This window comes from Marmota flaviventris, chromosome 18 (genome assembly GCF_047511675.1).
Source record: "Marmota flaviventris isolate mMarFla1 chromosome 18, mMarFla1.hap1, whole genome shotgun sequence".
Classification (NCBI taxonomy): domain Eukaryota; kingdom Metazoa; phylum Chordata; class Mammalia; order Rodentia; family Sciuridae; genus Marmota; species Marmota flaviventris.
The window spans coordinates 52,497,680-52,524,022 of NC_092515.1; the positions used below are offsets into that span (position 1 = coordinate 52,497,680).

The window sequence follows — 26,343 nt, forward strand, 5'->3', positions numbered from 1 at the left end:
AGCTTTCTTAGGACAGTGGCCCACCTTATCCTTGGTTTTGCTTTCTGTGGTTTCAGTTATCCTGGACAACTACAGTTCCAAAAACAGGAAAATTTCAGAAATAAGCAATCCATAAGTTTTTTTTTTTTTCCAAATATTTATTTTTTGGTTGTAGTTGGACACAACACCATTATTTCACTTGTTTATTTTTGTATATGGAGCTAAGGATCGAACCCAGGTCCCGCACGTTCAAGGCGAGCGCTCTACCGCTGAGCCACAACCCCAGCCCAATCCATAAGTTTTAAAATCGTAACAGTTCTGAGGAGCATGAAGAAATCTCACACCATCCCACTCCATCCTGCTTGGGATACGAAGTCCCTGTGCTGCCTGTGTGATTTGCTCTTGGTCACTTAGCAGCTGTCTTGTTTATCAGATCCACTGTCATGGCAAGGAGGTAACACTTATTTTTATTAACAATGGCTCCAAAGCTCAAGAATAGCCATGCTCGCAATTTAGATATGTCAAAAAAAAAAAAAGAGGCTTCATTTAAGTAAAAAGGTGAAAGTACAATAAGATATTTTGAGAGAAAATGAGACCACAGTCACATTTTTTTTTTTTTTTGGTGGTGGGGGGTTACTGGGGATTGAACTCGGGGGTACTTGACCACTGAGCCATATCCCCAGGCCTATTTTGAATTTTATTTAGAGACAGGGTCTTACTGAGTTGCTCTGAGGGTCTCACTTTGCTGAGGCTGGCTTTGAACTCACAATCCTCCTGGCTCAGCCTCCCAAGCCATTGGGATTACATATAGGCATGCACAACGGTACCCAGCAACTTTTATTATATTTTTATAATTGCTCTATGTTGTTATTATTGTTAATGTCTTACTTGCCTAACTTATGTTAAGCTTTGTATTGTATATATAGGAAAAAACATAGTATATAGAGGGTTCAGTGCCACCTGAAGTTCCCAGTATCCACTGGGGGATGTTCCCAGGATAAGGAGGGAAGAGAGCAAATTTACTATGATTATGATAAAAATGACAACAGGGTTTTTCTTATTGGTTTGTTATGGTACTGCGTATTGAACCCAGGGCCTCCCACATTCTAGGCAAGCGCTCTACTACTTAGCTACATTCCCAGCCTTTTTATTTTATTTTGAGACAGGGTCTCCCTAACTTGCCATCCTTCCACTTCAGCCTCCCAAGTAGGTGGGATTATAGGAATGTGCCATCATGTCTAACTTTGTGTTTTTAAGAAATTTGACCAAAAAGGGAAAAAAATCTAGAATGAAATGGAGGAAATTGGGGTTTATGAATAAGGTAAATTCTTTTGAAAATGAAGGGTATGGGAGCATCCCCTTTCCAACATGCCCAACTCCAAGTGGGCCTGGAGGTAGGAACAGGGATCACAAAGCAATGGGGGAAAGGCATCGCAGGTGACAGCAGGAAACTCGGTCACTATGTGAATGCTCAACATGGACATTACCCCATATTACAGATAAAGGTGATTAAAAACCTAAATATATAAGAATCAAACACCTAAGTGTAGTGTTCTGGCACATGTTTATATTTGCAGGGGGTGTTATGGTACATGCTTATATTCGCAGCAAGATGGGAATATGGGCAACTTAGTGAGACCCTGTCTAAATAAGGATTGGGAATGTAGCTCAGTGGTAAAATGCCTCTGGGTTCAATCCTTAGTATTGGGGGGGAAAAAAAGTGAGAGAGAGGAAAAACCCAAGTATAAAAGGTCTGACTGTATAGTGAATAAAAGCGATTAATCACAAATTTGAAGGAGATCCTATAATCAACAAAGAAAAGACAAGAACACCCACAGAAAATGCCACAAACATCATGAGTTCCCCAAGGGGAAACTGAATGCCCAAGGCCTACTGAAGGATGCTTAAGAGTTTCAGCAAGTAGAGGTACAAATTAGGTCCCATCTGAAATCCAACTGTGTAGTCCACCTGGTGTTCTACTATTTGGAGAAGTGGCACCCCAGGGATGGTGCTAAAAGGAGCTCACTGACCCCACTGACCTCTGAAGCACCCAGCACCCCAGGTGCTTGCCCATCACTGCACAAGGCCACCTAAATCTTGTTCTTGGCTTAAGAAACAGAAAATTGATGGTCTAGAGCCATTCCTATAAATGCTATGAACATCTATGAAACAACATTCTATATATTTCAAAGACAAATTATCTGGGGACAGATCCCAGAATATTTCATTAGCTAATGTGGGTGCTTCTGGGAGACGGAGGGGAATGAGAAAAGCATGAGGAACAAACATGTTATGTGAAAATAAAACAAAGAAAGGGCCTTGTATGGACAAGAGTGCCAAAGAAGAGCAGCAACGCCCCCCTGTAGTGAAGCTCTTGTTGATTCTCACCACCACCCCAAAAGTGGGACCTGCCAGGGTCCTGTTACATCTGGCAGATCCTCCGGGAGCATGGACATGTGCTCCATGTGGCCTGTGTGGGACTTGGACAGGCCATGTGGCTAGACACAGGAGGATCACAGTGCAGGCAACCAGGGAGCAGGGAGGCACTGGGGACACAAGAGCCTGGTGGGAAGGCTCTGTGGTCCTCCATGCCCACTCATGTGCTCCTGGCACTGCCTTCCTAGCCCAGCTGCAGGCTCAGCCTGGACCCAGAGACAGCACAGAGGGCAGGAAGTGCCTGGATGAGATGAAGCTGGGTTTCTATGGCCTCCTCAGATATCAGAGAACTGTGTGCTCAGCAGAGGCCCCAGGGCTCACAAAAGGGGAAGCCAGGTCCCTAGGAGGTCATCCCCATGAGAGCTGGCAGAGAGACCCCACCAGGCAGGGCTGGGTACTGAGGGAGGCCAGATGGTTCGCTCTGGGCTGCTGTCCCCACAGCCTGGCCTCCACTCTGATCTAAAGATGCACAGCCAGGTCTAAACTTGCCATGGAAATGGGACCTAGCTCTGGCAACTCACTTGCTGTGTGTCCTTCCCCATTCACCTGCAGACTCTACCTCCAAGGAATAAAAGATGAGCTGGAATTCTAGGTGGCAGGAAGGGCCAGGGAGCAGGAAGTGGCAGTGGGGCTCCCTCCCCTACAGCAGAGCAGCAAGTCTGGGGAAAGGAGGTACCCTCCTCCCCCCAGACCATCAACGGAGGATAGCAAGTGCTCCTCTGAGTTCCCTGGTCTTCTGATCCACCATACTGAGTAGATGGAAGAGGATCACCACAAGGAAGAGGACAACACCACCTGGGGAGATGCCCTGGCAGGCAGTGGATGCTCCAGACCCCAGCAACAGGCCTTCCTGGATACACCACTCTCTCGCCTCAACTCACTTCTCCAAGGCAGCTAAAGGCCTCCAACCCAAGAAAGGGCCAAAGGTCAAGAGAATTAGGAGGCAAGAGAAGCAAGGCCCAAGGGAGAAGCCAGACCCAGTAGGCAGCCTAGAGAGGATAGAGCCCAGGGCACTCACCTCAGTTCCAAGGTGAGCATTACAAAGGCAGAGCCCAGGAACTGCGCAAGTTAGGGAAATCCTGTCCATGCCACCATTACAAGGGAATTGAAAATGCACTGAAGCATAAATTATGCCTCAATAAAACATTCTTCAAAATTTTTAAATGGGGAGACTGTCAGAATGCCACTGGTAATGTTTCAGACAATGAGGGAGTACTTTCTCTTATTGTTTTGCAGAATTTTTAAATTTTTTATTTAGTAAGTAGTTCTTCACTTGGGGTTGAAAAAATATACATATCCTGAAAAAGAAAAGAATGGATCACCTCCTAAGCTCTGAGGCAGGATGAGACAAAGGCAGCTGTAACAGACCAAGGCCCCAGGAGGAGCAGGCAGGGGAAAGACCTGCCCCCCAGTCCACCAGGGCTCCTTGCCCCCATCCCCAGGCTGCCAGTACGAAGCAAATTTGCCAAATATGGTCTACAGCCTGCCTCCAGGAATCACATCCCGTCAGGGGGTGGGACACGCGGGACACCCTCCCCCAGTGACCCCAGAACATAGAGCCGCCTGGCCAGGTCCCCCAGCCCCTGCCCTGGTGACCACAGGAAGTGCCAGCAGGGTGAGTCACAGGAAAATTCCCCTCCAGCCAAGTCAGGGGTTGGGGGTGGGGGTGCAGACAGAGGGGACTGCCCCTTGGAGGTCCCTCACCTCTTAGGAGGGCAGTCCAGGGAAGACTGACAGAGAGGCCCCACCAGGCAGGCTGGGAAGGAGCAAAGACAGGGAGTACCAAGGGCAGAGTCCAGTGAGGACAAGGGAGGGGAGAGAACTGGTTTGGCCCAGGTGAGCTGCTGATGCCTCTGGCCTCCCAGGGCTGCCAGAACCCCTTCTCAGCAGGAGTCACTGAGCAGGCCAAGTCCACTGCAGCTGTGTAGTGTGGGGCAGCTGGAGCCAGGCTTGGAAGCTCCTTTGCCTGCGTCAGCTGGCATTCTCCAACCCAGAGCTCCCCATGCAGCTTTTCCCCAGTCTTGCCTGGGTCATGGGCACTGCTGATGCTCAACCTATCAACTGCTCCACTTGGCCAAGCCCCCCGCCCTTTTGGCCTTTCTGCCTCCCCCGCTGCTCCTAGAGGCCACACTCCTCTCAAATCACTGAGCAGCAGTTAAGCCCCAGACCCGGACCAGACCCATCTCTCCCTCCCACTGTTGTGTGACCTTGGGAATGTCCCTTGCCCCTGATCACCAGATCCTCTTCTAAGATGACAGCCCTGGCTTCACTGGATTGTTCTTTTTTGGCGGTGCTGTTGATAGAACCCAGGACCTCACACATGCTAGGTAAGCACTCTACCACTGAGCACCCCTATTCCTCAGGATTATTCTTTTGTTTAACAAAAGATTCACCTGGCTCCGCCTCTTACCCAAGCTCCCAGAGACAGTGTAACTCAACAAGCCTCTATCAGCACAGGGCTTACATTATAATGGGACAGAAAGATATCAAATAATTTGCCATAGCTGAGAGGAGTAACTCAGTGGTAGACCACTTGCCTGGCACACTTGAAGCCTAGGTTCTCACCCCAGTACACACACATACAGATGACCTTCCTGAGGAAGAGATACTACTGGTGACTCACCACAGAAAAGCACAGGGGCAGAGGACAGGCATGAGGCAAGGTGCTGAAGCAGGGGTGAGGATGGAGGGAGACATGCTGTGGCCCTGGGATGACAGGTAGACAGGGGCTGATCATATAGCAGGATCCCATGGGATAATGAATGGATGGCGCAATAAATGTCATCCAAACAGTGCTATGGCCAGTAAGCTTGGATGGGGCAAAGTGCACACCACCATTGCATTCCTGCTCTGGATGTGCTCCCCACCTCCCTGTTTTCTCTCCTGAGACCCTGTTTGTGGAAGATTACAGGGAATGTGTGTCATGACCCAAATCAGAGGAGTCAGCCTCCCAAGCCCACTTTCCCAGGCTCCCTCACTGCTGGGTATAGTCAGTCGTATGACTCATGCTGGGCCAATCAGGTGCTTCCACTCCATTCTCTCAAGCAGCACAACTGGGATCTTGGAAGGGAGCAGAGCCAGAGCACAAGTGCCAGTCCAGGCAGATGCTGTCAGCCATCTGTGCCAGGCTGCTACCTGACTTGCCCACCTCTGGCCATTGCATTCCTCCCTCTGCATCCTACCACTCCTCGGGGCACACTTACACATCACCCTCCTCCAGGAAGGCTCTCATGACTCTTGGGGAGCACCCAACCCCCTTTCCCTCACCTCAAATTACATGTGTTGTCGCTGTCCAACTCACAACCCTGACCCTGGTACACCTGTGAAGGACACTTCTTCAGTGGAATCTTGGGTGCACACACACAGGGCCTGGCGTAGAATGTGCCATACCAAGTGCCTGCGGAGTGGATGGGGCCAAGGAAAACCCCCAGCTCAATGCCATCACTCCTCAGCAGGGCCCACTCCTGCATGTGGAAGCTGACAGGGCTGCCCCGTAGGCCAGCCTGACTCTGAGAATAGCCCTCGTCATGTCCCAGCACCGTGCCTGATGTGGAGCGACAGATACTCAGTCTCCTGGACTCTGCCAACTGCCTGGAGGAGCCCTGGAAGTGCTGTGGGTATTTCTAAACTCCAGTTCTCGGGGAGGGGCAAGCTGGAGGCTGGGAGTGCTGAAGGGAGAAGACAACATAAGGTTTCTCCTCCAAGGAGCCCTCCAGCAGAGGCCCAACATAGGCCGCCTGTGAAGGACACTGCAACATCAGAGGACTGCAGCTCTCCACATCTGACCTGAACCAGCAAATATGTTCTCAGCACCCACAAGCCAGCCCAGGGCGGGAGCCAGAAGGAACAGACAAGAAAAGGGCCACACAACTGATGGGTCCTGATGGAAACAAAAAGATGATATATTTACCCAAGGCCAGAGATGGAGCTCTCTCTTTCTCAGTGATTGTCTCATTTAACCCTCAAAGTGACCCTAGGAAACATTAGGATCATCCCTATCTTATGGATGGGGAAACTGAGGCTCAGAACAGGTACCTGAATTGCCTGGGTCACAGACGGGAAGCAGCAGAGGCAGATCTGGGGCTGAGAGATAAAATGGAGCTCCCTCACTGCTGGGTATAGTCAGTCGTATGACTAGGTATTCCTAGGGTGGGCTTAGGTTCGTGGAATCCAGGAATGGAAATTTTAGAAGCCTTTCTTACCTGCTTAGTCCCCACCACATGCACTTACTCACCCCACCACCACCTCAAGCACAGAGCATCACATACAGCAAGGCACTCAATTAACACTGGCTCCCTTCATACCCAGAACCACTGCAAATACGGAAGGCCACAATTTTTATTTCTGGTATATTCTGTTTGTTTGTCCCAAAGAACCTCCAGTGGCCAATGGACACAGGTACGACAGGCACACAGATGACTGACAGTAGCACTGGGGATCCAATGGGAGGCAAGCAGTCACAGATCCACTGGACTGGGTCCTGATCACCCCACCTCACACTGTCCAGGCTCCAAGGCAGTTCCTAGGGAGAGTGCCTCTTCCTTTCCCTGCCTGGATGTGCAGGGTGAAACTCTGGGACCTGCCAGCCTTAGCAGTGTCCTCCCCTAACATTCCCATGGACAATTTGATTAGCCAGGGTCTGGGCTAAAGTCCTTGGTGCTTGCCTGTCAGGGAGCAAGAGTGTGGAGAACCCCGTGGCTTGTGTGCAGGTCTCACATTCAGGTGCTATTTCAAGAGGAGCCAAGGCTTTAGCCGTGCCTGCCTCAAGAGTATGTGAGGCCTAAGGGCAAAAGAGGTAGTGTGGGGGTCCTGGGCCCTGTGCCTGACACTCAGGAACCAGAGGAAAGATCTGTAGAAAGAGGGAACGATGAGGGTTCTTGTGGGGTGGGCATGCCAGGGGCTCCCCTTTATAAGCACAGGCTGGCCTTGGCTGAGCGGCAACCATGAAAAATGTTGTATGCAAGGCGAGAAGCATGTCCCTGCCCCAACTCCTGCCAAGAAGCCACAGGCACTGTCCTTGGGAAGCTGACAGAGGAGAGGTGGCAAGAAGAGGGCCCTTCTGCAGCCCCTAACACATCCTGGAGGGTGGGGGCTATCCACTACTGTCCTTTCCTGGGCCCTGATGAAGGACTTGTGAGATTGTGGCTGGAGTTCACTTTTATGATGAGACCCTTTACTTCAGGCACAGCACTAGGCCCAGAATAGGGGTAAATCCTCAACCCCAGATTTATCATCATGGAGGGGTCTGGGGCCATATGTAGAAGGGACAGCAAGAACTTTACTCTGTACAAGACCTTGGTTTCTCCATCTTTACATCTAAAGCCCCATGGAGCTCACCCTGCAGACCTTTATCTGGGCACTATGGCCCTCGTCGTGTCCCAGCACCGTCAGGCACTCTGATGTGGAGCGACAGATACTCAGGTGTCCTATACTAGGACACCTCCAAGCCTAAATGACAGCTTTTAGAAGTCCCTAACATAGCACCATCTGCCTGAACATGGACAGAGGAAGAGGTCACAAAAAGTAGGGTTCTAGGGCTGGGGTTCTGGCTCAGTGGTAGAGCACTTGCCTAGTGTGTGTGAGGCACTGGGTTCGAGCCTCAGCCCCACATAAAGATAAATAAAGGCATTACCCACCCACAACTAAAAAATGAAAAAATACATATATATTTTTTTTAAAAAGTAGGGTTCTACAGCTTAAAAAACATACCAAATCCCTGATTTCTGGAATGCATGTGGGGATGGGGCCCTGTGCCTAGGCCTGGGAACTGCTCCCACCTCAGAACCCATCCTTTGCTCCATTCCTCACATAGAAGCAGTAAGACAGGTGGAGCCAGGGTCTCTCCCCACTATTCAAGGGACCAGAAAGAGTCAGATGGAGAGCAGAGTTCCACCCCCTTGGAGTGAGACCACCCTGCAGACCCTTATCTGGGCACTATGGACCATGAAGAAGAGAGAATTGTCAAGTGTCTTTGCTGGAGAACAATCCCCATCCCCCAATCCTGCTCCCCACACTTCAAGTCTGACTCTGATACTGCCTCTCCTATTCTAGGACACCTTCTGGAGGGCAGGGGAGGGAACTGTCCAGGCCAAGGGTAAAAGAAAACAATGGATGCTACCAGAAGGGGGCCACAATGGCATAGACTTGCAGCCAGAGGGACCTCACCAAGTTGACAGCCCCAGTTTCACCTGCCTCAAGGACTAGAGCTTCCCCCATCCTGGTACAGGGAGTGGAGGCACATAGGGTGCAGCACATGGAAACTAGGTTCTGAATGTCTTTCTCTGTGCCTCAGTCTCCCCCCTCTGCACCATCCAGAGGGGGAGGTGAGAGCAGCTGTCTGGGGACCTTTCCCAGGGAGACAAGAGGCCCTAGTACCACTGCCCTTACTTCATTTTATTGGCTATCCCTACAAAGATGATACCAGCCCATAGTGCTCACCCTCCTGCTCAGCAGAACCAGTAATGGCCAGAGGCTCCAGTCCTCCTTTCCCTAACTAAAAGTGATTTTTCCTGGCAGAACCTGGGGCTGCCCTGCCCTGACTCCACCCTGCTCCCACTGGGCTCCTTCTATGCCCAGAGCAAGAGGGAGGTGGTTGCTAATGCCAGGAGGGTGTGCCAGCAGCTCCTCCCCAAGGGCTCCCTTCCCTACAGATTCCACCTGCGCCTGGGCCCGGATCCTCCAAGCACTCACACCTGCACTTGTGTCCTGCCATCTCTCTGCCCCCAACAGCCAACTCTCCACCTGGGGAAAGGAGGGTGTGTCCTCCAGCCCAGGACTGTAGGAAACCTCCTCACTGGCTGAAATCCGCAAGGAAAAGATGCATGGTCTTTCCGTGAAGGTGACCAAAGCCACAGCAAACCCCCAGAAGTGCCCACCGCAGAGGTGCAGAGAATGGAAACCAAATGCTCTTAACACCTATATGGGAGCCTTGTGGATGGAAAAGAGAGCTGCTGCCCCCAGTCTGGAATTCTCAATCCCCAAACGCCCCCACCCCAGCCCTAAGCGGCCCGCTCCCTGCCCGTGTGTACTACTCAGCAAATCCCGGCTTCCCCGACCCTTCAACGCAGCAGGGAGCAGGGAGCCCCGCCCATACCCGGGCTCCCCGCGGACGCTGGGATTCTGGGGCTGCGTACGCTAAAGGGACACCCTAGCTCTGTAGGTTGTCGAGCCAAGGGATTCCCCAGCATGGACCCCAGAGCCCCCACGTCTACGTTTCGCAGCCTGCACTAGCCCCTGCCATGAATCCCCGAGGTGCGGCCCTGGCCTCCCTCCGCTGGAGATCCGGCTCCCCAAACCTTCTGGCAAAGCCGGCGGATAAAGGCCCCGGCGCACCGCCCGGGTTCCCGGAATCCAGCGCCGGCGGGCTGGGGTGAATCATTAACCGGCCCCGGCTGGAGCTCCCGCCGCGCCGACCTCCAGACGACGCCACGCACTTGCTCGTCCGGCCCTCAATCCCTACCCTCCGAGCGACCAAAAGACCAACGTACGAACCGCCACCCCGCCTGGAAGTGCAACTTCTCGACCCCAAGGGACCTCCGACCCCTCCTCACGGTCGCGGAAAGGGCTCAGAGGCTGGGCGCAGAGGCCCAAGGTCACACAGCAGGCAGCCACCGGCAGAGGGAGAGCGGGCCGTCCGCCAGCAACTTTCCCGGATCCAGGAACTTTCCTGCGGGCCGGCGGCCCCTGCGCCCAGCCCTTCCAACTGCCCTCGAGGCCCACTGGCTCTGGGCTCCTCCGCAGTGCCTGCCTCCCAGCACCCGGCCAGAGCAGGAATAGGTGCGGGACCGCGGGCCCCGGTCGGGAAGCGCTGAGTATCCAGCGGCTCCCAGGACCCGCAGGTCCGGCAGGAAATGCCACTAGCTTAACCCTTTCCCTCCCGGGTGCGAGCAGGGCAGCCGCTAGGAAGCCGGTTCGCCAAGCCCATCTAAGCGCGCGGACCCCGCCCCACGGCCGGGAGCAGACCTCGGGCCGCGTCTGCCGCACTCACCAGGTAGTTCATGGTGTCCCGCCGGCCGGAGGCCTCGGCTCCCCTAGAGAGCGCACACCGAGCAACCCGGGCCTCGTACTCGGGGTTCTGAGAGCGCCGCAGCCGCCCCGGCCCGGCTCCCGGTCCGGCAGCCTCAACCACAGCCTTCGCCGCCCAGAGCCGGTCCCACCTAGCTCCGCCCGCCACCGCGGCCAGGCCGGCCCAGCCAGGCTCCCGGCATGCCTGGCCAAGCGAGCCCATTGGCGGCTGAGGCTCCCATGCAAATGAGCCGCCTGCCCGGGGGGCTCAGGCGCGCAGGGGAGGGGGACGCGGGAGCGCGCGAACCCGAGCCTGCCCAGTGGAACAGCCCCCCTCGGCTCAAGGCCCCAGTCCGGTGTCGGGCTTCAAAACCTACTGCAAGGGCTGGGGTCCTGGCTCAGCTCTAGAGCGCTTGCCTACCATGTGTAAGGCACTGGGTTCGATTCTCAGCCCTGCATATAATAAATGAATAAATAAAGGTCCATCAACAACTAAAAATTTATATTAAAAAAATAACAAAACCCCTGGCTGGGGTTGGGGCTCAACAATAAAGCGGGCTCGCCTAGCATGTGTGAGGCCCTGGGTTCGATCCTCAGCACCCCATAAAAATAAATAAAATAAAGGTACTGTGTCCAACTACAACTAAAAAAAATGTTAAAAAAAAAAAAAAACAAAAACTTGCACCCAGCGGCTCGGGAGATTGAGGAAGGAGGATCGCGAGTTCAAAGCCAGCCTCAGCAACAGAGAAGCACTAAGCAACTCAGTGAGACCCTGTCTCTAAATAAAATACAAAATAGGGCTGGAATGGGGCTCAGTGGTTCTATCCCTGGTGTACACACACACACACACACACCAAAACAAAAAACAAAACCTACTGCAAGGGATATCCCTTTCCCTCCAAATACAGGTCTCCCAGAAAATGCCTTTCTTGAAGGTCTGTCTACTCAAACAGCCTCCACTTCCTGGAAGACTGTCAGGATTGCCTTCTCCAGAGCAATAATAGGTGGGCCACAGTCCCCTCTTCCCTCCCTCCAGGCACCGGCCTCAAATCAACTTTTGTCTTTCCCACCCACCAAACCCTGGACATTCCACATGTGTCTATCAGATAATCCGTCTCAGATCTGAATCTAGATGTTATGGGGAGGGAGCATGCCCCAGCCTGCAGAAAAATAACAATAACTACAACACGACCTTGGACAGTTTGACTGTGTGAGGACCCCAGGAAATGAAGACTCAAAGGAAGGAGATTGGAGCTCTGGCCTGACCTGACTTTTTTTATAGGCAGCACTGCCCCTCCCCCCGCATTCCTCGACCTTCCGGGGACTCAGGCGGCCCCCAAAAGCCCAAAGGGAGCAGGGCCAAGGCTCATCCTGTCCTACCCACCCCCAACCTATGTGCTCCTGGCCATAGCAACAAGGAACTCAAGAACCAGAGACCTGATCTGATCCCTGCCTCCCTGAAGCAGCATTCTCCTACTCTGCTCTCACGTCTGCCCTAGGAGACCTGTCCCCTCCATTCTTGAGTCAGTCCTGGCCATGGATAAAACCTGTGCCCAGGACTCCCCTGAAACCTGCTCCAACTCGTGTGTGTGTGTGTGTGTGTGTGTGTGTGTGTGCGCGCACGCGCACATGCACGCACTCACTGGAAATGAAGAAGTAAAACCACCCCAGTAACACCTGAGTAAGTCTTGGCTCTCCTAAGTGCCCCCTTGGTAGGCTGCAGGTCAGTGACTGCCACCCCACACAGCAAAGCAGGATGCCAGAGTCCAGCGATGCACAATGCTCTGCAAGGAGGTCTAGGATGGAAACTGTTCCAGAGCAGCCAGAACCCTCACAGTCAGCGAGCAAGTGCTCACTATCTAGAACCTCCTGGAAGCATTAGGGTAGACCTGTTTCACCCAGCAGAGAATCCCTGGCATGGCTTGTGATATGCACACAAGCCCCTCCCATCTGACAGGCACTTGGCACCCAGAGCTCAGCGCATAGTCCCTACCCAGATTTGCAATTTAGGCAACCCTCTGCATCTTGGGTTCCTTTCTCATCTATAAAATGGTAAAGTATTGTACAGTCAGGCTTCTCACAAGTCTTCTGAAGAGCTGATTCAAACAGGTTCCCGGGTCTCACCTCTCCTGAAAAGTGGGGCATCTGCACCTGCCTGAGCTTTCTGGCTTGGAACCCACTGGCCAGAACTCACAGCATGAGGGTAGGTAAGGAGCAGTGACCCGGGAGTTCTGGAGAAAAAGGGGATAACCAGCCAACACTCTGCCCTCCCCAAGACTGCCCCCCTGCCCCGCCAATATAGTTCATTTCCCCACAGAAGAGGAGCCAGCACTCAAGAGCACAGCCTAGGGCACCCCTCCTGCTGGACCCCAGGCACCCGTGCCTCTGGCCTTCCTACACCCTATCCTTGTGCAGCTACCAACTCCTTAGTCTGAAGTGAGTGGGTCAGACTCTCAGGGAGTGGTCTAAACCAGCTGGACCAGAAAGAAGTGTTGGAGGCTGAAGGCAGTCTTCAGCTTGTCCCCAGGATCTCTATTTCTGAGGGCAGGGGCAGGACCAGGCCTCACTGCCAACTGGCATCCTGCTGGTAGGCCTCCTGGTTGAAGGTCTCTGCGGGAATGGGCAGGTATACTAAAAGCCTGACCCTCAAAGGGGCTAGCTTGTCAAGGAAGGGAGATACAGAAAGGAGGTGGGACCTTGGGAATGGGAGACCCTCCCCTCTCTGGAGCTGGATTAAAGTGGCACTGGGGGTGGGGCTGCTGGTGTGGGCGGGCAGGCAGGGGGAGGGGAACTGGGCTCAGGCACAGGCATTTCAAAAATTTGCTCCTTTTCTACTTAAACTCCCCCCTCCCAGCCTGTGCCTCCTGGAATGGTATTTCCGCTTTGGATGATGGCCCCAGGATCCTTGTCCCACTGTTTGGGGAGGTGGGGAAGGCGGGTTATAGGGAGGGATGCCCCTTCCAAGGCAAGTGGTAAGAGGGGGGAACAGGCTCTGGCTGAGGTGCATGGTATATGGGAAACAGAACCTCACCCCACCCCAGTCTGGCCTCCCAAGCTGCCAAGGAGCACTGACAGGATGCACCCCAGGCGCCCAGCACAGCCTCTGTACTGGCCCTATGCCAAATGCCCACAACAATCCCCCATAAAGGGCTTTACCACTGGCCCCATTTTATAGGTGACAGGGGTGAGACTCGATGTCCTGGCCCTAGCCTCATACCACACATTCCCAGGCATAGAAGGGAGAGAGCAGGCAGCCAGAAAGGGGTATGGGGGCGCTGCTAGATTTCAGCACACCCTGACTACCCTGCAGCAGGAAGGAAACCTAGGGACAGTAGCACTCCAGGCTTGAAGCCAGACTCCAGTCACATTGAGTCTCCCAAAGGACAGGCAGCCGAGACCTAAGCACCTAAGCACCATCCCCAAACAAAACTGAATTCTGCACTGGGGGCCAACACCTCCCCCACCCCCATTAAAGTTTAGCCCATTGGCAAAGAGGGCACATTAAATATCTGTTGATTGGATGGGACCTCAGAGGTGGCCCTGGTGGGAAAGACTGGTGCAGGTGAGTAATTCAGTCTCCTGAACAGGAGGATAGTCAAGTCATGCCCAGTGTATGTGTGCAGGCACACACAGGTACATGGGCTGTGGGACTGGCAGAAAGGAGAGAGGCCCAGCTGAGGAGATGGGATATGATGTTGGAGGAGGGAGGGCAGTGGTGGGAGCATGGCCTGGCACCAGTGCCAACACTCTCCTGAAGGGGAGATATCACCAACCCCTGGGGCCTGAAATCATCATCTGTGCAGGGAACATGGTGGGCCCAGCACATGAGGACCCTGGTTCTCACTGTCATTAAAGGGTTCACTGGGAAGGGAGCTGCTGCTGCTCATGCTGGATCCCAAGTAGGGAGAAGAGCCCCAGGCAGGGTTCATGCTCTGGGCTCTCTCAGATCTTGCCTTCAGTACAGACCCACTGCACTCTTGCTTGATGCCCAACAATGTCCACTGAACCATTGATACCAGCAGGATGGGAGGGGCACAGTGTAAATGCCCAGCTCCAGGGGAAGGCTAGACAAACCACACTCCCCAAGGAAGATCATGCTACTGTAGAGAGGGCCACTTTCAAAGACCAAAATAATGCAGGAAAATGCTTCCAACAAGTGAGATCAGGCCTAAAATGACATGCACAATATGATGGTGTATAGCCCCTTCCCTTTCTGAAGCCTTGGTCTTCTCAGAAGCAGGAGGTGAGCTGGCCGGTCAGCGGATGGCCAGCTCTGGGAACAGCAGCAGGAAAAGGTTTCCCAAGGCTGGAGGCTGAGTGCCTTCCCCTGGGCTGGCCACTCGGAGTGGCAAGTTCAAACGTGGGAGAGGGTACACGGACTCTTACAGATGGCACAGAGAAGAGGTGAGGTGGCACAAGAGCAGAGTCCTTGCTGCTGCCCTGGGGACCAGGATGAAACTACCACTAGCCAGAGGCTCAAAGGGCAGTGCCTCAGCCAGCTCACATGGCCAAGAACACCAGAGCTCATACCATGGCCCCCCAGCCCAGCATCCCAGGGGTGTACCCAGACAGAGCAGAGTACGCACTCTCAGGGTGGTGTCAGAGCTGTCAGCCATAAACAACTTTCCACCCTCTGCTCTTCAAGGATCCCAGTACACCCAGTGCCTCCCACAGACCATACAGCTCTAGCTTCTCCCTTCAGGTGCTTCCCAGAAGGGGCAGCACAACTCTCCCAGTTATTTTCATTGTTTTTCTAATGTGAAAAATAAAAAGTAGCAGAGGCACCCACAGGGAGGTGTCTGCCTCAGGGTGGGTGCTGTGCCTAGGGGGCCCAAGCTTCAGGGGGCTAGTATGGCAGCCAAGCAATGCTCAGAAGCTCTGCGCCCCACCCAGGGTGATCACCATGGTGGTCTGTTTCCCCGCTTTCTGTCCCCCTTCCCTCCCCCCACCTCTCTGTACTAGGGATTAAACCCAGGAGTGCTCTACCACTGAGCTACATCCTCAGCCCTTTTTATTTTGAGTCAGGGTGTCACTAAGTTGCCTAGACTGGCCACATACTTGTGATCCTCCTGCCTCAGCCTCCTGAGTCACTGAGATTACAGGTGTGCACCACTGTGCCTGGCTGTTTCCCTTTCTCTTCTGCACCTTCCTTGCCCATCTCCCACTTCCCTCTCCCCTCCAGCAGGGTGCTGCCACAGCTGCCCGCACATGTGTATGGAATGAGGAGGCCGGGACCTATGTACTACCCTCCCTGCTGACTGAGATCTGGCCCCTGCAGCCTTGCTCCATGGCAGAGGCAGCCCCTCAACACTGCCTGCAGAGTAAAAACGGCCTTGGGGAAGAGAGGAACAAGGCAGAAGGAGGGGCATGGGGTGGGGCAGGTCCCTGTCTTCAGAGAAAGCTCAGCTGCTGGTAGCTGCCTTTCTCCTCTGTTTGACAGGCTGGGTGGGCAGGGACAGGGTGTGGTCAAGAGGCCTCCCCAGCCTGGCCATCTGCTCTTGCCTTTCCCATGGCAACCAGCCCCAGCAGATCAGGCAGAGGGGGGTGGCTTCACAAGCCATCTGCTGCCCACCCCAGGCTGCTTCCATCAAACACAGTGCCCATACCCACAAATACCCACAGAGGGGCAGAACTGTGTTCCCTGCCATTGGGCTGGGGTTAGTAGGGCAAGGGACCAGCAGGTTCATAGGAGGGGACCTGGGGCCTCTGGAATGGGAATACAGGTAAGAGTGGATATACAGAAGGCAGAGCTATAGCAGCCACTGGGAAAGCAATGCTTTCTTTCCTTGGACGTAATGCAGTCATCCCACCTGAGCCTGTTCTAGCCTATAGAGAGGTTCCATTTGCCCCAGGAGATCCAGTCCCAAGCTTTTGCTTACCTTTAGTCTATAAGGACAGGAGCAGACAATGATTCCAGCTAGCTGTGGGACCTCCAGTTAGTCACTGCCCCTCTCCGAGGCTCAGTTTGCACATCTGTTAAATGTAATCCCTGACAGCAGCTGTGCTATCCCAGACCCTGAGAAGGGTGGTGTGTCTGGGCTGCACACGGGATGGTAACACCCCGAAGGCATGCTGCCAGCAGCACATCAATACCCCACACTGTCACATGTCCAGTGCCACCCTGATGGGCACAATCCCTCCCCTGGACCATACTACATGCACAAGTATACCCTGTTAAGTCTATTCCCCAAGACCTCCCGGCTCTCCCCACCTGCAAAGAACTCCCTCCTCAGGTGCTCTGTGATTCCTTCTTCTTCCCCCAAACCTCATCTGAGGCTCAGGGGCAAAATCCTTCCTTGGAGTTTGGTTGCCCTCAAATCCACAAGCCAATACAGGGGGTGGGCAGGGTCTCCCTAGAACCAGGTTCTAGGATGCTGCTTATGGGGTCTATCTCTGTCATTCATACCTACAGACTGAGTATCCACTGCACACTACGCATCACACTAGAATACTGCTGCGCAAATAGTCCCGTCCTCAGGGAACTTATACCCTGGGCTGCCGGGGTGCAGGACATTATGAACAGCTAATCACACATATCTGTGGTAACAAGGACTCTGTGGGAGAACAAAGCAGACAGCAGCGGACTGATGGGGAGGGGTTGTTTTACACAAGGTACTTGGGGGGCCTCTCTGAGGAGGTGGTATTTGAGCAGATGTGTGAATCTTTTGCTAAGGCTCATTATGCAGAAAAAAAAAGTAACAGTAAAGACTGGTAAAAAAATAGCACAGGCGAGCCCACTCCTTCCTTCAGTGTGAAGAGACACTTTAGGCGCCCAAAGAACAGCTCTCAACACTCCCTCCCCAGGCTTGGCTTCTTCTGCTGGGCTTGGGGCTCCCATGGTTGAAGCAGGGGCACCCTAGAGTATCTGACTAGTAGGGCATCTCAGTAGGCCAGTAGAGACTAAGGAGAGAGGGTGGGACATAGCTCTCAGGATAGGCTGCATTCTCTCCCACCTCCTGATCTCTTTGAAGTCCTCACAGCCAGGACCTGGGGGAGGGGGGTAGGCTGGAAAAAATGCACATGCCTCAAATGGCTAAGGTTAACCTGCCAGGTAACTGAGGAGTGGAGACAACTGGAGAGGGCTGTGAACCGGGAAGAGCGTCATTACACCCCTTTCTAAGCAATCATGTTACTTTGGAAAATTCAGGATTTGGGAGCCCAGATAACTCTCAAGGCATGCCTCAAGGCTGTATGATTGGATATCAGGTTTTATAAAACACTGAAACAAGATATTAAACCAACCTCTGACAGTGTTCTGGTACTTAAAGATACACAGTACACAAAAGATAGCGACAGCAATCCATCAGCAAGGGAGTAGATCAATGCACTGTGACATATTCACAAAGGAAACACCTCTCAGCAACAAAACAGAGCAAACTATCAATACCACCACATGGATGAAAATCTCAAAACCATCAGGCTGAAAAAAGAAGCCAGATCCAAAAGAGTACCTACTACATGTTCCTACTTATGTAGAGTTCAAAAATAGTCAAATCTGCCAGGCACACCTGTAATCACAGCAACTTGGAAGGCTGAGGCAGGAGGACAGTACATATGAGGCCAGCCTCTGCAACTTAGCAAGACCCTGTCTTGAAAGAAAAAAAATCAAAGGGCCAAGATGGGCTGGGGTTGTGGCTCAGTGGCAGAGCGCTTGCCTCACACATGTGAGGCACTGGGTTCAATCCTCAGCACCACATAAAAATGAATAAACAAAATAAAGATATTGTGTCCATGTATAACTAAAAAATATTTTTTTAAAAAAAAGGGCTGAGATGTAGCTCAATGGTGGAGCACCCCTGGGTTCAATCCTGGGGGTAGAGTGGGGGAACAGACAAATTTAAGGCAGTGATAGCAATCAGAATGGTGGCTGCCAAATGAGGTAGGGACACTTGACTGCAAAGGGGCTTTTAAGAACTTTCTGGGGCTGAGGATGTGGCTCAAGCGGTAGCGCGCTCACCTGGCATGCGTGCGGCCCGGGTTCGATCCTCGGCACCACATACAAAGATGTTGTGTCCACCGAAAACTAAAAAATAAATATTAAAAAATTCTGTCTCTGTCTCTGTCTCTGTCTCTCTCTCCCTTTAAAAAAAAATCTCTGCATTAAAAAAAAAAGAACTTTCTGAAGTGATGGAGACATTAATTATCTTGATTTCACTAATGGTTACATGGAAGAGTCTACATTAGTCAAAATTCATCCAGCTATACATTTAACATAACTCCGTAAGAGTCTCAGCTGGTTTAAAAAAAAAATCACAGAAGAAAAATGCATGGCATTATATACAATTTCAGAATTAAAAAAAAAAATAGGTATTGCAATTCTTTTTCCCTGGCTGTCAGGGAGCTTAAAATTAAATTTTTATGCCTAATTAGCCTGGACTTTCTGGAATAATCTTTCCTCTTTCCCAATACATTACATAGTTCTGGATCTTTTGATGAGTCCAGACTATTTGTGTCTTCCACTATAATCTGCTTCAAATCTTTCTTGGAATTTGGCAGAGTTTAAGTAATAAATTAAAATTACTGAAAAGCCCCCTTAGCCTCTAATCCCTCCTAGAAAGGAGATTAATTTTAGAGCTGCAACTTGTGACCCTCTCTCCTGCCAGAGCAGGCATCCTCCAGCACCTTTACTGAGGTCCCTAACCCACCCCAGCTGAGTTTCTTGGAGGGAGGGAGACAATGCCACAGCAAAGGGTGACTAAGAGGAAGACAAAGAAACAAAGGGGTTTGGCCAGGATGCAGTGAAAGCAAGCAACAGCTGTTAGGCAGTCAAGTCCAGAGCTGGGAGCTGAAGATGAGCCTGAGGGGGCAGGAGGGGCACAGTGAACCACAGAGAGAATAACTTCACACCCAGGGAGGGAAGTGGGAGGTGCAAGGGTCATCCCACCCCTACAGCAGGTGCTCAGTCACAGCCTTGAGCGTACTCCTTAAAGTGCCTGATCCATAGGATGAGGTGGTACCCTGTCTGCCCTGTGCCTTGCCAGGCCGCTATAGACCATGATAAGGACAGATCTGTACCACCCCAGTGGCTTCTACTACCTTCCACTCTGCCCTACTCAGGGAGCAGAGTATCGACCTGGCCTGGGATGCAGTGGGCCAGCTAGTGGCCCTACCAGATGGCACTCTGTTACTCTGTAGGCAAAGTGATGACAACAACCTCCCACTCAAGGCTTTAGGGCGGTGGGTGCCTAGGGCGGGGGAATGTGGCTGGGTGATAGAAGCTTGCTTAGCATGTGTGAGGCCCTGTGATTGGTGGGGAGGGGGAATATGGAGGGGGGTTCTTGCTGGCTGAGCCAGAGCAGGGAAGAAGCCAAGGTCATTCCACCACTAAGACCTTGGAACTACAGCCACCTCAAAAGAAGGGCCACTGGAGGTGGCCCTGAGCAAGCCACAGAGAATGACAGAGGCATGAGGCAGACTGCCTGGGAACCTTCCCCACCCTGTTGTACAGGAGTCAGAAGCCCCAGCAGGAAAGGATAACAATCTCCGCAGATTCTTACTAAAAGCATTGTGCATCCCTCACCAAGTTCTCCCCAGACCCTGAAGGCTCAGTGCCATCAACATTCCCATCACACAGAGGATGAACTAAGGCACATCAAGGTTCTCACTTAGGGCACAGAATCAGCACTTTTTTTTTTTTTTTTTTTTTGTAACAGGGATTGAACCCAGAGGCGCTTAACCACTGAGCCACATCCCCAGCCCATCCCCCTTTTAAAAATATATTTTATTGGGCTGGGGATGTGGCTCAAGCGGTAGCAGGCTCGCCTGGCATGCATGCGGCCCGGGTTCGATCCTCAGCACCACATACAAACAAAGATGTTGTGTCCGCCGAAAACTAAAAAAAAATAAATATTAAAAAAAAATTTTTAAAGAAAAAAAATATATATATATTTTATTTAGAGATAGGGTCTCACTGAGTTGCTTAGGGCCTCCCTAAATTCTAAAGTCCTCTCACCCTTAACCACCAAACACTCCTCCCACCCTGAAGCAGATTCTCTGGGATCCCTCTTGGCCCCCAAGTCTCCCAGGACAGTGGCTGAAATACCAGGCTCTGCACAACAATGCAGCCACGGCTGGTGGGGTTCCACACCCTCAGCAGATGGCCAGGGGCAAGCTGGAGTCCTGAGGAGAGAGTGAAGAGCCAGGTGGGCGTGGATCCTGCGCCTGATGAAGCCTGCAGTCCTGTGAAGCAGCCTGACAGCAACCGAATGACCTCACCAATAAATGCACAATCACAAATGAAGGCTAGGAGAGCTTCCCAGGGGGTTGATGCATGGCTGAGCAGGAGCAACCTGGGAAGAAGGACAGGGCTGGCCTTGGTTTCTCCAGAGAGGAGCAAGCAGAGCCAAGCCTGTGGCAGGAGAGAGTATGGAAGGGGCTTTGGGGACTGAGCTGCAGACTCTGGACTTGGACACTGCTTCTTCCCACCTTACCCTCTTCAGCCCTTTCTACACAGCCTCAGAGGGCCACTGCCTGGCTTCCCAGGCCAGCTGTGAGCCCCAGGGCAGACCCTCCTGGCTCCTTGGCCAGCCCTCCCACACATGGCACCTGCTGGTACAGAGCCAGGCACAGAGGTCACCCCAGTAACACTGGCAGCAGTTCAACCAGATACCAAGCCCTGGCCACTGCTGGGCTGGTCAGGACTAGACCAACCTTGCTACATAGCACCAGGCAAGCTGCCTGCTTCCCAGGGGCACTAAAGGGGTTACACAAACTCATGCCTGGAAGGCCGCAAGCAGAGTATTAGGCTCTTAGCAGTCTTGGCCTGTCAACATCTCAACAGGCTGTAGCCTCTGCAATTACAGAGGCCACGCAGGATGATGGTCACTTTATGGCTTTAGATTCTGACTGATTCCAGTTGGCTCCTGCCCTGATTCCAACTCTCTCACTGGCCATGGGACCCTGGCAAGACATGGGTCATCCCTGAGCCTGGGAGGCCCAGCCCATGCCTGGCACACAGGACATGTTCCACACAAGTCAGCATATGCATCCCTTGAAAAGACCCATCCCTTGGTAAAGGAGCACAGGAGGGGTGGGAGGAACACCACTATTTCATCACAGGAAATGAGGCAAAAAGAGACTTCAGGGCATTTCTCTGCAAGCTGGAGGTGGCCTCCTTCCTGACAGTGACAGCACAGTAAGCATCTTGCCACTCCTGAACAGATCCTATCCCAGTACTGGCTAGACATCAAAGGTAGGCCATTTCTAAGTGTGAACTGCCAACTGGGAGGTACTATCCAGGGCACTGGACAGCCATGCTCAAGAGGAAAGCATATATTAGAGAACAACCAGGAAAAGAATGTCCAGGCACTGCCAAAGCACTGATTTTGGCTCCCAGCAGAGTAAGGAGCACTTAGCAGGGGGGCAGGGACACTGTGGTACCTTCTCCTCTCCAGCCAACAACTCCACAGGAGTCAAATAGCAAGTGAGATCCTTACTTAGCACAAGGCCTGCTTAAAAACCCAGGGAGTCATACCCAGCTCAAAATGACCCATCCCAATGTCTTCTCTCCCTGCCATCACCTCCCATCCCGTTCGGAAGCATCTTGTAATTTCTGTGGGTCAAAGTGCCTGCGTCAGCCCTATCCAGAAAAAGATTGCCCAAATGAGCGGGTATGCTTAAAACCCAAACGTGTCCCTGAGCACCACATGGGCAGTTACCACTCTGGGTTCCAAGAGCAGGGCTTGAGCAAGCAGCTTAGTCTGGAAGCCTCCATAGGACCTCCCCAGCACATGAAAATAATCTTCTGCTCCAAAAATTAACTTCTAGTCCTACTATTCTTATACACTACCCAAGGTCCTAGGAGATACCAGGTGATCTGACAGCTCAGCCACCCTCTGCAGAATGCATGAGGGCTGTGACTATAAGCAAGAAGGTGGGGAGTGACTTGGAGCAGGCCATAATGGGGGGCAGATTAGTTGACCTCAACTGCAGTTCTCCAGTTATACCTATCTGTCCAGGTCCCACCCAATCTGCCACCCTCTCTAGTTATAGATGGGGCACCCAAGGCAGATTTAAGGACAGCTGCCCAAAGTCCCATGAGACAAGTGGGCTGCATGCAATTCCAGACTCCGCATCCAGAGCTTTGCACTGATTATGGACAACCAAATCAAATGTAGGTCTCCCCAAAAGGCCTGACCAGGCTACCATGTGGCCAGAGTGGCATTCCCATTTACCACTGCCCTAGGGACCTTGGCCCTTAAGCAGACCTGGAGGTGGGGGTCCACTTTATTTTTCTGAACAGTGTTCACAGAGGCAGAGCTAGTTGGGCCCTAATGCTCTAGCCCAGGCAGATCCAGAGCTCTGCAGGAAAGCAGAGCAGAAGAGGGTCTGGGCAGGCATTTTCTATCTTTTCTTTTTGGAAATGAGGCAATTATGCTCTGAACCAGAACAGATGGGATGGGGGGGTTCACATCAGCTCGGCCTGGAAGCCCTAATTTTTCATCTGTAATTCTGCATTACCGCTTCTGGAGGTGGGCAGGAGCTGGGATCTTTAATTCCATAATAACAGTGCTTTGAATTTACACAGCATCTCTCCTCCAGTAATCTCCATACACTTTAAAATAGTTAATTAAGAGACCACTTGCCTGCCAGGAAGCCCCAACTGTCTGCTTCACCAAAAGGATGGGGTCTCTCGGGTGAGAAGCAATTCCAGAAACAAGGCCAGGCTGGGCAGGGCTCTGGCTTATTGCCTCTTCCTGTCAGAGGGAAAAGCCCCTGACTCAGCAGAGAAACAATGGCTGGAGGCCACAGCTCTCCCAGGCAAATGGTGCCCCCTCTGGCAAGAAGCAGAGTACAGATTCCCACCTCAGTCTGTCCATCTGTAAAGTGGGCTGGGGCCTGTATGTGAGGCCTGGTCACCCCAGATAGCCAGGATCACTTGCCACCCTCAGGAGGTGAGACCCAGAAGTCTAGGGATGCTGTCCCATCTGCGGAACGTACAGCCATGGTCTGGGGGCTGCCCAAAGCCACCTGTTGGGCCAGGAAAAGGGGGTATCAGGAAGAGAAGACTCATAGATTGAAGGGAGGAAGCTGCTGGTCTCAGGGGCCTCGAGGTTCAGCCAGGGAGCAAAACTTCCCGGAAAGTAAGTGGATCAGCCAGGGCAAGGGTGAGAAACGGCTGTCTCTGGAGACAGGACAGACTTTGACCCAGGCCTGGCCATCCTGGTGGAGACATAGAAGCACAACAGGGCAACTATCCAAGGGAGTTTTCTGGGGGTCAGCACAGACCTCCCCAACCCTCACCCAGCCCAGACCTGGACTTTGGTTCAGGGGACCGACAAAGATCCCTCCCGACTAGGCCTGGCCATCCGGGTGAGAATTCCAGCGGGACTGTACAGGCTCCTGCCTGGCCCAGGTGTCCCAGTGGGGGCAACAAAGACCCCTACCGACCCAGCCGTCCTGGGGGGCTTCCCGAGGCGACAGCACAGACCCCCAGCCGACCCGTCTCTCCTGGAAGCTGATGAAAAGGCAGAGACAGAGAGGAGGGCGTGGGGGAGACGCCCCCAACCTGTCGCCCGACCCCTGCGCGAGAAAGACCAGATGGAGCGACCCCCAGTCTGGCTGTCCCCGCGGCATTAGGCCTCAGCCGGCAGCTAAAGGTTGCAGGCCGGGCCGGGGACAGCGGGCCAGGGGGGCGGCGGACCCGGGGTCCCGGGCGGCATCGGTACTCACCGGCACAGACATCGTGGCCGCTGCTCCCGGGGCCCAGCGGGCAGCGGCGCCGGCAGGCTGGGGGCTTGGGTCCGCCCGCGCCGCTCACAGCCCCCGGCGCGGGGTGCCGGGGCTCTGGAGGCTGCCCGCGGGCTCCTGCGCGCTCCCGGCGGCCGGACGGTCCGGCAGCTCCAGCCCGCACCGCGCATGCGCCGCCCGCCCCGCCCCGCCCCCTCCCGGCTGCTGTGCGGCGGGCTGAGTTAAAGGCGAGGACCCCGGACCCCGGCATTTTTCTGTCGGCCCAACGCGGCGAGGAGGCCCGGTCCCCACACCTTATCCCTCCTTGGAGGACCACCTCCAGACGCCTCATCTCATGTCCGCCCAACCTTTTCTGGAGGCCAGAACCTCCGCCCACGGCACATCCCGGGTGCTGGGCGCCTATCCCGCGGCCCTGGCCGGGCTCCCAGTCCCGGTGTCCGGTCGTAGACGGGGGTGGGGCTGGGCTCGGCTAAAGGCGATAGCAGGTCAGCGGAGCAAGACTTAGAACCCTTTTGTCTTCCCCCAGCGCAGAGGGAACCCAGGGATCCCTGATACGCCCCACGGCGCCGCCCAGGGCTCCTCTGGCCACATTCCCAGGACAAGGGAGCTCCTGACTCCCCGGGAGCAGACTGGCCCATCCTTGGGTCCACCAGACGGATCTGGACGTTTTTAGGGAGGATCCTGTCTCCTGGTAACCCTCACCTATGGGCCCACCCACAGCCATCCCTGCGTGGCGGGCCAGCCCTTCAGATGCTTGAAGCCTGGCACACACGGACCTGAGCCTTCCTTTACCCAGGTTACACACCTCCATTCTTCAGCCATTCTTCGGCAAACATGGTGGGGAGCAAGCAGGGAGCACATACATGTTCATCATCATCCCTCCACCTCCCTTGCTGCTTCCATATTATTCTTAGATCCTTCAGCTACCAAAAGGCCGAAAGAATCAGGGGCCATTCTGCTACCCACCCCATACAGCCTGCTCCTGCTTGGGGGTAGGTGGACTTTCAGGCCAAGGAGAGACACAGGATAGTAGCTGCCAGTTGCCCTGGGAGGGTGAGGACCAAGACCAAGCGGGGATCAGATAGGGGAACTGGCCAAGGGCAGCTCCTAGAGGTAAGCCCTCATGACCACCCAGGGAAGGAAAGACAGAGCCATTTCCATGAGGCTAATTGGCAGCATCCTTGGCTCATGGGGGATCTGGATTGTGGACAGGGAACTCTAGCCCCTTAGGAAGTATCTCTGGGTGCACTGTGGATCTGAACAGGCTCTTTAGTCTACCAGCTGTGCAGTGGCAAGAGGCCCAAGGTGATTGGATGTTGGAAGCAGAAATGGGGGTGCTGACTTCCCCAGGGCTGGCCCCAGCACCCCAGACCTTTACATTCCCCATCAGCAGATCATCCCTTGAAGTTTAGAAGGCTTTCAGCCTTCTTCCATGAGGGGTGGGATAGCATTGGTCTCCTCCCCAGGATGGTTCTGAAAAAGTTCTGATGGTGGCCACCTGCCATGAAGAGAATACAAGATGTCTTAGAAAGGGGACATCAAGTCCTGCCACCATACCCAGATCCTAGTTCTAGGACTGATTCGAGGTCCCTTTCTGCTCTGATTGAGCAAGGTTGTCCCCTTCATCCCTGGAGTGAGGGGTCCCAGTTGAGCATCTCTGTGTCCCTAGCCCAGTACTCAGCAGGGTATTGCTGGAGGGGGCAGGCGGGGCCACAGCAAGTGGAGGGGTGGGGTCTGGGCTGACAGCTGCCACCTCCTCAAAGGGTGCTCTGTGTGTGTTTGGCACATGGCCCTGCTCGTGCCCACCCTCCTGCGTCCAGCTGGCATGGGGGCTCCTAAGTTGAGAGCAGTAGCTCAGCCTGGCGCCTGGGCTCCCGGCCACACGCTCCGCTATCATGGAGGCCCCCTCCACCACGGTGGTACCCACCCCTCCCTTGCTCAGGCTCCACCTCCCTTTCACTTTTCCTAGGTTCTCTCCTGTCGCCCACTTTCTGACTCCCCTCTCTTCTCCCCCATTTTAGGTGCCCAGGCCAAAACAGGGTGAGCAGCAGAGAAAGAACCCTTCCGCACAAGGCAATGGGGATCAAGAGGAGGGCTGCAGCTGGGGCCGATCCTTAAAGCCATGTCCTCTTTGCCTCCAGCTGCCTCCGGGGCTTTGCTAACTTGTCCCTTAGCGCTAGGAAACAGGACGCTGGCAGATCTGTCTTTTGCTCTGAGGACCTTGGGTGTAGGATG

At 53.6% G+C, this 26,343-nt stretch overlaps 1 protein-coding gene across 4 annotated transcripts in view; it reads right to left on the bottom strand.

Annotated features, from left to right (window-relative positions):
* The window catches only part of Bcar1 (BCAR1 scaffold protein, Cas family member), a 38,890-nt gene extending 14,658 nt beyond the window's left edge, over nt 1–24,232 (bottom strand). For 2 of the 4 annotated variants that reach the window (XM_071604422.1, XM_027933154.2), the window contains exon 1: nt 24,091–24,232. In XM_071604422.1, coding sequence (XP_071460523.1) covers nt 24,091–24,102 — 12 coding nt within the window. In that variant the 5' untranslated portion in view covers nt 24,103–24,232. Of the gene's footprint in view, nt 1–10,402; nt 10,557–23,223; nt 23,389–24,090 lie in introns of those variants that run through there. The other 2 variants (XM_071604421.1, XM_027933155.2) reach the window with 2 other exon arrangements.
* Between the last annotated feature and the right edge of the window lie 2,111 nt (nt 24,233–26,343).